General features: G+C 47.4%; 1 protein-coding gene across 1 annotated transcript; it reads left to right on the forward strand.

Annotated features, from left to right (window-relative positions):
* The first annotated feature begins 1,774 nt into the window (after positions 1–1,774).
* Positions 1,775–4,114, forward strand: LOC129858831 (uncharacterized). The gene is made up of 2 exons (XM_055928073.1): positions 1,775–2,122; positions 2,645–4,114. The coding sequence occupies exons 1-2, from the start codon at positions 1,897–1,899 to the stop codon at positions 3,148–3,150; spliced, it is 732 nt and encodes a 243-aa protein (XP_055784048.1). The 5' UTR covers positions 1,775–1,896; the 3' UTR covers positions 3,151–4,114.
* Positions 4,115–13,185: the final 9,071 nt, after the last annotated feature.

Consider the following 13,185-nt stretch of genomic DNA (forward strand, 5'->3'; position numbering starts at 1 on the left):
TTGGCAGTATGTCCAACCGGCCTCACAACGGTAGACCACGTGTAACCACGCCAGCCCAGGACCTCCACATCTGGCTTCTTCACCCGCAGGATCGTCTTTTCACCTAGACAGCTGGTGAAACTGAGGAGTATTTCTGTCTGTAATAAAGCCCTTTTGTGGGGAAATACTCATTCTGATTGGCTGGGCCTGGCTTACTGTGGGTGGGCTTATGCCCTCCCAGGTCCACCAATGGCTGTGCCCCTGCCCAGTCAGATTAGGGCCTAATGAATGAATTTATTTCAATTGACTGGTTTCCTTATATGAACTGTAACTCAGTAAAATCTTTGAAATTGTTGCATGTTGCTTTTATATATTTTTGTTCAGTATATATTCTTTATTGTCTATTATGTCTAATGTTGCAAAAAGTAGCATAAATGCACCATAAACGTACTGTTAAACTAACCAACCACAGGCGTTTCGCTACACCTGATAAATATATGTATGTGACCAATACAATTTGATTACATTCAGTTAGGTTCAGATGCTCCACCCATGGCTATTATTATTTGGACATTTAAATGTTAATGATGAACACTCACGCGCACAGAGAGACAGACAGACTTCTACACCTGCATTGCTTGTTGTTTGGGGTTTTAGGCTGGGTTTCTGTACAGCACTTTGAGATATCAGCTGATGTAAGAAGGGCTATATATATATATATAAATACATTTGATTTGATTTGACAGACAGACAGGAAGAAAGACAGGGAAGAGAGAGTGAGAGATCCATTTTGATATTTAATTTGTTGCATGAGTTATCAGCAGCTCATTGCTTACTTTTCAGAAACAGGAAATCCACAGGTCTCCACAAACAATTCATGGAAGTGGGACTGTTTTCATAGAAAATCCCTGTGGTAATGATATGTTTGAAATACAGGCCTCCCTGCTTTAGTAAGAAGAACGTGTGAGGCAATAATGTTGAGGCAAACGAGTGATGTGTGAGTATTTAACCTTTATTTAACTAGGCAAGCCAGTTAAGAACAAATTTACAATAATGGCCAACCCCGGCCAAACCCTGACAACGCTGGACCAATTGTGCGCCGCTCTATTGTACACCCAGTCACGTCCGGTTGTGATACAGCCTGGAATCAAACCATTGTCTGTAGGGATGCCTCTAGCACTGAGATGCAGTGCCTTAGACCACTGTGCCACTCAGGAGCCCTAAGCATTGGACTCCCGAGTAGACTAAGCATTGAACTAAGGGCTAATTTTCTGTGAGTTTTTTTGCAGCGCAGCTACACCTGCTAGATGTGTCACCGCCACCATGTCATCCATTTAAGTCATCCCTCCAAAGCAGGACTCACCCACAACTTCAACAACACTGTGTCAATATACTGTGTCAGTGCCAGCCCAAGTAACAACTGGGTCATTCAACACATTTTCCCAGAACATAATATATGAACATGAAAATCAATGTTGATTGTTAGGCCTACAGATAATAAAAGACTACTGGATTCTATAGTATGAAGATGTAAGTAACTTGATGTTTGTGTAGCCTAGTTTCCTGTAGGCCATGTATTATGTTTGGAATTTTCCTTAATAATATACTGACCTATTCACCTATTTTACTTTAGCCTATCATAACCATAAGCAGTTTTCAGCAAAACTACACTACACATACACCTATATGGTCTACTGTAAAAGAAAAGGGCAACCTTCAATTGTCCTCAATTGTTTGCACATCACTCAAACTTTTGAACCACTTTAGACTAGCCTGCACTACACCTACTGAGATGTAGACAGTGCCGTATAGGCTATACTGCCGGCAGCAGGTGGATAAATCTACTTATCATTCTATCAGCTGTGCCTTCTTTGATTGGGGAAATAAAAATCCAAATTGGTTATCAATGCAAACAGGATGTTGTCGTGCTGCTGTTCCAATTCGACGTGTTCCTGGGAACAGATAAGGTCCCGGAGTCGTAGTGAAACAGCCAACGGCGACGTGAATCATTTGGTCGAGGAAGTGGACCAAAGCGAAATTGTCGCGGACCTAACCAGGATGGACATTGCACTTTTGACGGAACAGTACAACTTGACTAAAGAGAAACAAAAGCGCCAGACCCTGGTGGTTTTATTCAGACAAGGTAGACTTCGCTTTCGAAAAGTGCTGCGAGAGCTTGGCACGCACCCAACCGGGGGTAGTTCAGCAGGACGCTTACATGCCTATCTGACATGTAGAATAAATAATTACATCGGCTTTATTCATGGAATTTCTATTTGCAATGTTCGATAACGTTTGGTAACGTAAAATGGCCCAGTTGTCTGAACAGTTTGGCACTGGCAACAAGTAAATTGTAGACAATATTGTGCATCCTCAAGGTCATGTTGCAACAAAGTAGCAGTCATTGATTTATATCACGTGAATTTGAGTCCTTGACACATGTGGCAGCACTGGTCTTTGGTACTTTTGTTTCTTCATGCAAAATATTTTCCTGCTAGCCTACTTTGAGCAACAAAATACAGTTAAACTGCAGTTAGGCTATACTGGAAATGTGGTCATTCAAACAAGTAATATTTTTGTTACAGTACTTTTACATTGAGCTGGAAGGTTGATTGCAGATGACTGTGTAAACCTGTCTGTACATTTCTATTCTATTTCCTAACAGTATCAACTGATGCAGCAGAAATCAGTGGGCAAGCCCTGGTCAATGTAGTCCCAATCAACCAGGAGATGAAGAGCAAACACGAGAGGAAGAGGTCGGTCTCAGAGTCTGAGAATGACTTTGTTGGGGACCTGGAGAGAGCCCCATGGCGCAAACCCTTGGGTATCCACCAACAGACCAACGTCATTATAACACCACATACAAACCCTACAATCACGGGCAGTAATTCAAGTTTTACTTCGCTGTCTGAAGACTTTCCTGAGACGTCCAGTGAGAAGGTCTTGGGGGATTCTATTTCTATCCATTCTGTAGAGTTGAGTACCAGTAACAGCAGATCAGGCTCCCGGAAGTTCTCAGCTCCAGCCATTTTGTCCAGACAACTGAGTTTTGGGGGGCAGCGGCCGCCTCTTCTCTCCTCTTGCCCCCATCACCACTACCCCTTCCCCCAAAGAAAAGGGCCCAAGAAGTCAGAAGCTGCTAGAAGACTTGGGATGTACTCATCATTCTGATCAGATTATAGGAGAGAGAAAGTGTCCATTACAGTCTATAGTGCAATAGAGAATGTTTTCTATGTTTCTGCAGAATTAAACTAATCTTGTTGTTGCTATAAAGGACATTTGGTATGCAGCCATGCAAATAATATCATGTAAGATGCTGTGCCTTGCCCTATATAGGATCATATGTTAACGATCGGGTTTCATCACAGCTGAGACGCGTATCCATCTCCACCCATTGAGTGAAATACTCCTCAATGTCTTGAAACTTTATTTTTCCCAAAGAGCAAACGATTAGGCCTACAGACAATGGTGCAATGTTTTGTTTTTAATTACAGGATTCATCCCAGGAAATATTCAAGAGACCATTTACAGACTATTGTTAGGGTAATAACAGGTGGAATAAAATATAACTAAACATTTAAATGTTTTAGTTACATTAACCCAATGAGTCACACCATAACACAGGCATTTTTTGGACTTCTAACCCCTTTTAAACAGTGTGTGTTTGAGCTACATGGGTTGTGCCATTGGATTTGTCTATTTATTCTGTATCTGTAAATACCAACCATTAGTCTGTGTGATTAACGGGGGCTGAGTGGTGTTTGTGAGACAAGGGCGGATCCTGAAGGGGCCCGGGTCTTTTTACAAAAATGTCTAAAGTCCGTATGGTTTGAACTACACACTTAAAAGCCATTATGAAAAACTGAGACTCTCACGAACATGCACATGTTTTGCTCAAGAGTCATTAGAAGGTAAGGGGTTCTTCTACATAGGGAATCCCATGACATAGTGTCTATAATAAGCTCACAGTCTGTCCCAAACGCCACACAGTTGTCACTGACTAGTTGGATATTCATTTCCCAGTGAGGAAACGATTTCTGTAGTTACAACATTTACATAAATTCATTTATTCAGGTTTTTGCTTTGGCTGAGTTTTTTTGTTGTTGACATTTGTCAATAAAACTCATGAATACAACTGTTTATGTCAAATTAACTTGTGTTCTACTTGTAACCCTGGTTGTCCTGAAAGGAAAATGGTAAAACACTTCATTGTGAGGCTAAATATAAGGGCTGGACATGCAGATAAATAAAAAAGTCAGATTCATGAAAAGACGATTTTTACTGGTGTCTCGGGACTGATCGGGTTAAATTAAAACACAGGAGGTTGGTGGCACCTTAATTGGGGAGGATGGTCTTGTGGTAAAGGCTGGAGCAGAATACATGGAATGATAACAAATACATCACACACACACGGGTTCCATGTGTTTGATGCCATTCCATTTGCTTCTTTTCAGCCATTATTATGAGCCTTCGTCCCCTCAGCAGCCTCCATTGGAAATAATGACAGGCTGTAGCCACTGAACAAATATGTGACTTGAAAATGACTGATTATTCTCTGGTGTGCATATTATTGTCATTCCTCTTATTGTATCTCAGCAATACAGATGGAATGTGAAGACATGATGCATTCATTAAATATGGTAGCTTATATATAGTACTACTAAATACATAACGAACATTTTAAAATCACATCAAAACTGTTTGTTTGAGTAATTATAAAAGGTAGGCCCTACCATGATTGATGTTCTTCCCTCTATTAGTCGGTGTGTTGTCACGTGTCAGTCTCTCTGCATGTGTTGTAAACTCAGTGTTGTCAACTTCATAGTCTCAGGACCGAGCCCATCTCCTAATCTGACCCCAAACATTTAGATAAAGGTTGTGTCACGTTAGCTAGGAGTGGTGGGTGTGGAGTCAGGCGCAGAGAGCAGAGGTTCCAGAAAGGACGTATTTATTCCAAAAATGGTCAAGTCAAAAACAACAGGCACAAATGACCACAAAACGGGACACCAAACAATCCGTAATGGAACAAAACACAAACCTCCACTGACAGAAAATAAAATAAGCCCGCACAAAAGCAGGAGGGGCTTGAAGGCTTAAATAGCCGCAAATTAACCACAAACAAGGTACAGGTGAAAACAATAAAGACAAAACCAACAGAAAAGGGAAAAATAATCGTTGGCAGCTAGTAGACCGGTGATGACAACTGCCGAGAGCCGCCCGAACAGTGAGAGGAGCCACCTTCGGTGGAAGTCGTGACAGTTGTACCCCCCGCCCCCCGAAGCGCACCAGACTCGGGCGATCCTGATGGAGGCGTTGAAAATCCCACCGGTACCCAGCACCTCTCCTCCAGACCGTACCCCTCCCAATCCACGAGGTACTGCAGGCCCCTCACCCGGCGTCTAGAGTCTAGAATGGAACGTACCGTGTACGCCGGGGACCCCTCGATGTCCAGAGGGGCGGAGGGACCTCCGGCACCTCACCTTCCTACAGGGGACCAGCTATCACCGGCCTGAGGAGAGACACATGAAACGAGGGGTTAATGCGATAGTAAGAAGGGAGCTGTAAACTATAACATACCTCGTTTATCCTCCTCAGGACTTTAACTTCCAGCAGGGCAGGCGGAGGGGCAGGTTTCAGGTCGAGAGCCAGACCCGGTCCCCCGGTGCAAACACGGGGGCCTCACTGCGGTGGCGGTCAGCGCTCCTCTTCTGCCGCCCACTAGCCTGCTTGAGCAATTCCTGAACGTCTCTCCAGGTCTCCTTTGAGCACTGCACCCACTCCTCCACCGCAGGAGCCTCGGTCTGGCTCTGATGCCACGGTGCCAGGACCGGCTGGTGGCCCAACACGCACTGGAAAGGCGACATGGTTGTGGAGGAGTGAGTTTTGAGCCATCTCCGCCCATGGGACGTACCTCACCCATTCTCCTGGCAATACGACCTCAGAAACATACCCACATCCTGGTTCACTCTCTCCACCTGCCCATTGCTCTCGGGGTGAAAACCCGAGGTCAGTCTGATCGAGACCCCCAGACGCTCCATGAACGCGCTCCAAACTCGGGATGTGAACTGGGTACCCCGATCAGAAACTATGTGCTCAGGCACCCCGTAGTGCCGGAAGACGTGGGTAAACAGGGCCTCTGCAGTCTGCAGGGCCGTAGGGAGACCGGGCAACGGGAGGAGACGGCAGGACTTCGAAAACCGATCCACAACGACCAGGATCGTAGTCTCCCCCTGAGACGGGGGAAGGTCGGTGAAAAAAATCCACCGACAGATGTGACCAAGGCCGTTGTGGAACGGGGAGGGGCTGTAACTTCCCTCTAGGCAGGTGTCTAGGAGCCTTACTCTGAGCGCACACCGAACAGGAGGAGACATAAAACCACACGTCCTTCGCTAAAGTGGGCCACCAGTACCTTCCCCTAAGACCCCGCACTGTCCTCCCAATTCCCGGATGACCCGAAGAGGGTAGTGTATGGGCCCACCAAATCAATTTGTCACGAACACCAAGCGGCACGTACTGAAGACCCGCTGGACACTGTGGGGGCACGGGTTCCAACCGTAACGCCCGCTCGATGTCCACGTCCACCTCTCATATCACCGGTGCCATCAGACATGAAGCTGGGAGTAGGATCGATGGAGCGCTCCTCGGTGTCATAGAGACGGGACAGCGTGTCGGGCTTAGTGTTAAGGGAACCTGGTCTAAAGGAGATGGTGAACCTAAATCTGGTGAAACACATGGCCCACCTTGCCTGACGAGGATTCAGTCTCCTCGCTGCCCGGATGTACTCCAGATTACAGTGGTCAGTCCAGATGAGAAAAGGGTGTTTAGCCCCCTCAAGCCAATGTCTCCACACCTTCAGAGCTTTTACCACAGCCAACAACTCCCGGTCCCCCACGTCATAGACCGAGCTTCCTGAAATAAAAAGCGCAGAGGCGGAGCTTCGGTGGCGTGCCCGAGCGCTGTGATAGCATGGCTCCAACCCCAGCCTCGGACGCGTCCATCTCCACTATGAACGCCAAAGAGGGGTCCGGATGAGCCAATACGGGAGCATCGGTAAACAGCGCCTTCAGATGACTAAAAGCTCTGTCCGCCTCCGCAGACCCCCGCAAATGCATGGGCCCCCCTTCAGCAGTGAGGTAATGGGAGCAGCCACCTGGCCAAAACCCCGGATTAACCTCCGGTAGTAATTGGCAAACCCTAAAAACCGCTGCACCTCCTTTATCGTGGTCGGAGTCGGCCAATTACGCACGGCTGCAACGCGGTCACACTCCATCACCACCCCAGATGTGGAAATGCGATAACCCAGGAAGGAAACGGCTTGTTTGGAGAACACACATTTCTCAGCCTTGACGTACAGGTCATGCTGCAGCAGTCGCCCAAGTACCTTGCGCACCAGAGACACATGCGCGGCGCGTGTGGCGCAATAGATCAGGATATCATCGATATACACCACCACACCCTGCCCGTGCAGGTTCCTGAGAATCTTATCTACGAAGGATTGAAAGACGGCTGGAGCATTTTACAACCCATACGGCATGACGAGGTACTCATAATGGCCAGATGTGGTACTAAACACGGTCTTCCACTCATCTCCCTCCCGGATACGCACCAAGTTATACGTGCTCCTGAGATCCAGTTTTGTGAAAAAGCACGCTCCGTGAAATGATTCCACCGCCGTAGCGATGAGAGGTAGCGGGTAACTAAACCCCACTGTGATGGAATTTAGACCTATATAATCAATGCACGGACGCAGATCTCCCTCCTTCACAAAAAATAAACTCGAGGAGATGGGTGACGTGGAGAGCCGAATGTACCCGTCCCAGAGATTCAGTGACATATGTCTCCATAGCCACTGTCTCCTCCTGTGACAGTGGGTACACGTGACTCCTGGGAAGTGCTGCATTTACCTGGAGGTTTATCGCGCAATCCCCTCGTCGATGAGGTGGTAATTGGGTCGCCCTCTTTTTACAGAAGGCGATAGCCAAATCGGCATATTCTGAGGGAATGTGCACAGTGGAAGCCTGGTCTGGACTCTCCACCGTCGTTGCACCGATGGAAACTCCTATACACCTACCTGAACACTCCTCTGACCACCCCTTTAGAACCCCCTGTTTCCATGAAATCCTAGGATTGTGACTAGCCAATCAGGGAATCCCCAGCACCACTGGAAACGCAGGTAAATCAATAAGGAAGAGACTAATCCGCTCCTTATGACCCCCCTGCGTTACCATGTCCAGTGGAACCGTGGCCACAATCCATAAAGTTCGCAGCTGCACCTGAATCGATTAGCAACTTATGCTGGAAAGAGGGGGAAAACTCAGGAAAAGAGATTAGTATGAACATGTGACCAACAGGGAGATCTGCGTGAGTCTGGTGCTGACTCACCTGGGGTGTACGAGAAGTGCTCTGCCTGCCCTCTTGACTCCCAGACGAGCTCCTCCAGCACCAATCGGCAGTGTGCCCTCTCCGACCACAACTGGTACAGGAGGAGCCTCCTCCTCTGGTTCCCCTAGATGCGGTCCCCCCTAACTCCATGGGTGTTGGAGCGGGAGGGCTGGGGTGTGGAACAAACAGGACCCGCTCTGGACGACCGCGGGCAGCTAGCAGGTTGTCCAGTCGGGTCGACATGTCTATGAGCTCATCCAGGGTGAGGGTGGTGTCCCGACAAGCTAGCTCCCTGCGGACGTCCTCCCGGAGGCTACACCGGTAGTGGTCCATCAGGGCCCTGTAGTTCCACCCCGCTCCAGCGGCCAGGGTCCGAAACTCCAGCGCGAAGTCCTGCGCGCTCCTCGTCTCCTGCCTAAGGTGGAACAGCCGTTCACCCGCCGCTCGGTCCTCTGGCGGGTGGTCGAACACGGCCCGGAACCGGCGGGTGAACTCAGGGTAGTGGTCCCTTGCAGAGTCTGGACTCTCCCAGACCGCGTTGGCCCACTTCAGGGCTCTGCCCAGGAGACGAGGACGCTCACACTCTCCTCTCCAGAAGGAGTCGGGCGAACGGTAGCCAGGTACAGCTCTAGCTGGAGCAAGAATTCATCTGTCCAGTGTCTGTTCTTTTGCCCATCTTAATATTTTATTTGCCAGTCTAAGATATGCCTTTTTTTCTTTGCAACACTACCTACAAGGCTAGCATCCCGGAGTCGCCTCGTCACTGTGAACGTTGAGACTGGTGTTTTGCGTGTACTATTTAATGAAGCTGCCAGTTGAGGACCTGTGAGGAATCTGTTTCTCAAACTAGAGGACAACAGTTTTCAGCTGTGCTAACAATTTCAAAAGGGTTTTCTAATGATCAAATAGCCTTTTAGAATGCTAAACTTGGATTAGCTAACACAACGTGCCGTTGGAACACAGGGGTCATGGTTGCTGATAATGGGCCTTTGTACGCCTATGTAGATATTCCACAAAATAAAATCTGCCGTTTCCAGCTACAATAGTAATTTACAACGTTAATGTCTACACTGTATTTCTGATCAATTTGATGTTATTTTAAAAATGGACAAAAAAAGTGCTTTTCTTTCAAAAAACAAGGAAATTTCTAAGTGACCCCAAACTTTTGAACGGTAGTGTAAATTAATTTTCAAATCAGGTTTTTGCTTTGGCTGACTTTTTTTTTGTTGTTGACATTTGTCAATAAAACTCATGAATACAACTGTTTATGTCAAATTGATTTGTGTTCTACTTGTAACCCTGGTTGTCCTGAAAGGAAAATGGTAAAACACTTAATTGGGAGGCTAAATATAAGGGCTGGACATGCAGATAAATAAAAGTCAGATAAATGAAAAGCCGACTTTTGCTGGGGTCTCGGGACTGATAGGGTTAAATTAAAAACACAGGTTGGTGATACCTTAAATTGGGGAGGACTGGCTCGTGGTAATGGCTGGAGCGGGATTCCATGTGTTTAATGCCATTCTATTTGCTCCTTTCCAGCCATTATTATGAGCCACCCTCCCCTCAGCAGCCTCCTAATAATCATAAGGACAGGCTGTTGTGTATTTACTACAGTGATTTCTAGAGTAGTCACTAATTACCACAACCACAAAGTCTTATATCCCACCTATTTCTACAATGTTTCTTAAAATCTGATTTTCTACCTAACCCTAACCACACTGCTAACCTTATGCCTAACACTAACCTTAAATTAAGAACAAAATGCAAAAAAGAAAAAAAAGAAAGAAATTGTACAATACCACAGCCAAAGTCAAAATGGCTGTAACTAGTGACAAGCACTTTCCAGAAATCTGAGAAAATAGTTATCGAGTGCGGCTGACCTTTTTTGGAGGACTCAGGAATTTTACAGCAGAGGCATTTCAAGGATTCCTGTTGATGAATGTTGCATCCACACAGGTAGATGAGCCTGTGTAGGGATGTAATGTGGATTATCACTAAAGGAGTGGGGATTTTTGGATGCATTTTATTTTTGTATTTTATGATGTTGGTATCCTCACCCTCCCCCCGTCCCACAATAGGATTTTGTATTTTTCGTAAAGAACGAAGATTAAGTATGTAACCACGGTTATGAGAGCTATATGGATCACTCCAATATATTGGTATCACTCCGCAGCGGAGGGACATATCTGAGGTGAGGATTTCGATTTACTCCCGTGTACACCTGTGTCACGGCTGGGGTCTGCCCCTATACGTAGACCCCATGGCCACGACACACACTCTCTACATCACTTGAGGCGCCTCTAGCACCGTAGAGGATTGGAGTGATCCACATAGCTCACATAAGTGGTTACATACGTAACCTTCGTTATGTTTCACTATATAGGATCACTCCAATATATTGGAATACCCGTACCAGATTTAGTCAGTGCTAGAGGGACCTGGCCAGCCAGTAGCGAAGTCCCATAGCGGGATCGAGACGCAGGGGCTGGAAATGTGGAAGGGGGTTCCCGGCACAGTACCCGGCACAGTCCCCGGAAGGGGAAGCGATGTCCTGGACCACTGAACCAACTGCAGAGGGAGGTGCCACATTTACCCAATAGTACCTAGCAAAGGTGCCCGAGGAACAGTGTGTCAAAGGTCGTGCTGAGGTCCGCCTCGCCTCTGGAGCCCCAAGCTCGTCCCTATGGTGGTGACGATTGACAGGTTGTTGTTCCACCGCATGCTGTGCCCCTCCCCGCTGTCGTTCCTAAGGAGATGGGGAAGGAGAGGGACCCCACGGTCATTCAGGTGCAGGTGGGTGGCGACAGTCCATCTGCCTTGGACCCGGGGCCTAAGGAGGCGGCATGAACCGTCTTAGGGTCTCCCGGTCCCTACGAACCTTATCGGTCTGCTCCAGAATGTCATTAACCCCTGGGACAAACATTAGCCCTGGGGTGATGGGGAGAGTGGCAAATGTGTTCTGGAGAGCAGCTGGCAGACAGGATTGGGCCAGCCAGAGATGGCGTCGGGAGGTAACCACATGCGCCACGGCCCATCCGTTGGAATGGGCCACATCCCTCTGGAGCAGGGAAAGCTCCTCTGTGCCCCCCTGCAGCCAGGGCAACAGAGTCTGCTGGTAGGCCTGCAGCAGCATGGCCACATTGGTAAGGCGGCCAAGAGCGCAGAGGCTTTCAAGTCTGCATCAAAGACTCTGGCGGGGTCCCTGCTTCAGTCGTGGGTTCCGCCCTATAATCTCCCGGTCCGGGAAGGACCATGGCAGCTATTATGGTGTCCATGGTCGGGTAAATCAAATCAAATTTTATTTGTCACATACACATGGTTAGCAGATGTTAATGCGAGTGTAGCGAAATGCTTGTGCTTCTAGTTCCGACAATGCACTAATAGCCAACGAGTAATCTAACCTAACAATTTCACAACAACTACCTTATACACACACACACAAGTGTAAAGGAATGAAGAATATGTACATAAAAATATATGAATGAGTGATGGTACAGAACGCCATAGGCAAGATGCAGCAGATGGTATTGAGAACAGTATATACATATGAGATGAGTAATGTAGGGTATGTAAACATATAAAAGTTGAATTGTTTAAAGTGGCTAGTGATACATGTATTACATCAAGATGGCAAGATGCAGTAGATGGTATAGAGTACAGTATATACATATGAGATGAGTAATGTAGGGTATGTAAACATTATATGAAGTGGCATCGTTTAAAGTGGCTAGTAATACATTTTTACATTATTAAAGTGGCTGGAGTAGAGTCAGTATGTTGACAGCAGCCACTCAATGTTAGTGGTGGCTGTTTAACAGTCTGATGGCCTTGAGATAGAAACTGTTTTTCAGTCTCTCGGTCCCTGCTTTGATGCACCTGTACTGAGCTCGCCTTCTGGATGATAGCTGGGTAAACAGGCAGTGGCTCGGGTGGTTGTTATCCTTGATGATCTTTTTGGCCTTCCTGTGGCATCGGGTGGTGTAGGTGTCCTGGAGGGCAGGTAGTTTGCCCCCTGTGATGCGTTGTGCAGACCTCAACACCCTCTGGAGAGCCTTACGGTTGTAGGAGGTGCAGTTACCGTACCAGGCGGTGATACAGCCCGACAGGATGCTCTCGATTGTGCATCTGTAAAAGTTTGTGATTGCTTTTGGTGACAAGCTGAATTTCTTCAGCCTCCTGAGGTTGAAGAGGCGCTGCTGCGCCTTCTTCACTACGCTGTCTGTGTGGGTTGACCAATTCAGATTGTCTGTGATGTGTACGCCGAGGAACTTAAAACGTACTACCCTCTCCACTACTGTTCTGTCGATGTGGATAGGGGGGTGCTCCCTCTGCTGTTTCCTGAAGTCCACGATCATCTCCTTTGTTTTGTTGACGTTGAGTGCGAGGTTATTTTCCTGACACCACACTCCCGAGGGCCCTCACCTCCTCCCTGTAGGCCATCTCGTCATTGTTGGTAATCAAGGACTTCCTGAGGATCAGCGGGGTGGAGATGTTGTTTCTTACCCTCACCGCCTGGGGGGCGGCCCGTCAGGAAGTCCATTACCTAGTTGCACAGGGCGGGGTCGAGACCCAGGGTCTCGAGCTTGATGACGAGTTTGGAGTGTACTAACGTGTTAAATGCTGAGCTGTAGTCGATGAACAGCATTCTGACATAGGTATTCCTCTTGTCCAGATGGGTAGGGTGGAGGTGATATGGTCCTTGACTAGTCTCTCAAAGCACTTCATGATGACGGAATTGAGTGCTACGGGGCGGTAGTCGTTTAGCTCAGTTACCTTAGCTTTCTTAGGAACAGGAACAATGGAACCCCAGTCCTAGACCGGATA

Source organism: Salvelinus fontinalis, chromosome 7, assembly GCF_029448725.1.
Source record: "Salvelinus fontinalis isolate EN_2023a chromosome 7, ASM2944872v1, whole genome shotgun sequence".
Classification (NCBI taxonomy): Eukaryota; Metazoa; Chordata; class Actinopteri; order Salmoniformes; family Salmonidae; genus Salvelinus; species Salvelinus fontinalis.

What these genes read in the sequence shown, in the direction of transcription:
- LOC129858831 (XM_055928073.1), top strand. Translation starts at nt 1,897, where the DNA reads ATGTTGTCGTGCTGCTGTTCCAATTCGACGTGTTCCTGGGAACAGATA. An exon ending in GGTGGTTTTATTCAGACAAG is followed by an intron (nt 2,123 to 2,644) that starts GTAGACTTCGCT and finishes ATTTCCTAACAG; the next exon opens with TATCAACTGATGCAGCAGAA.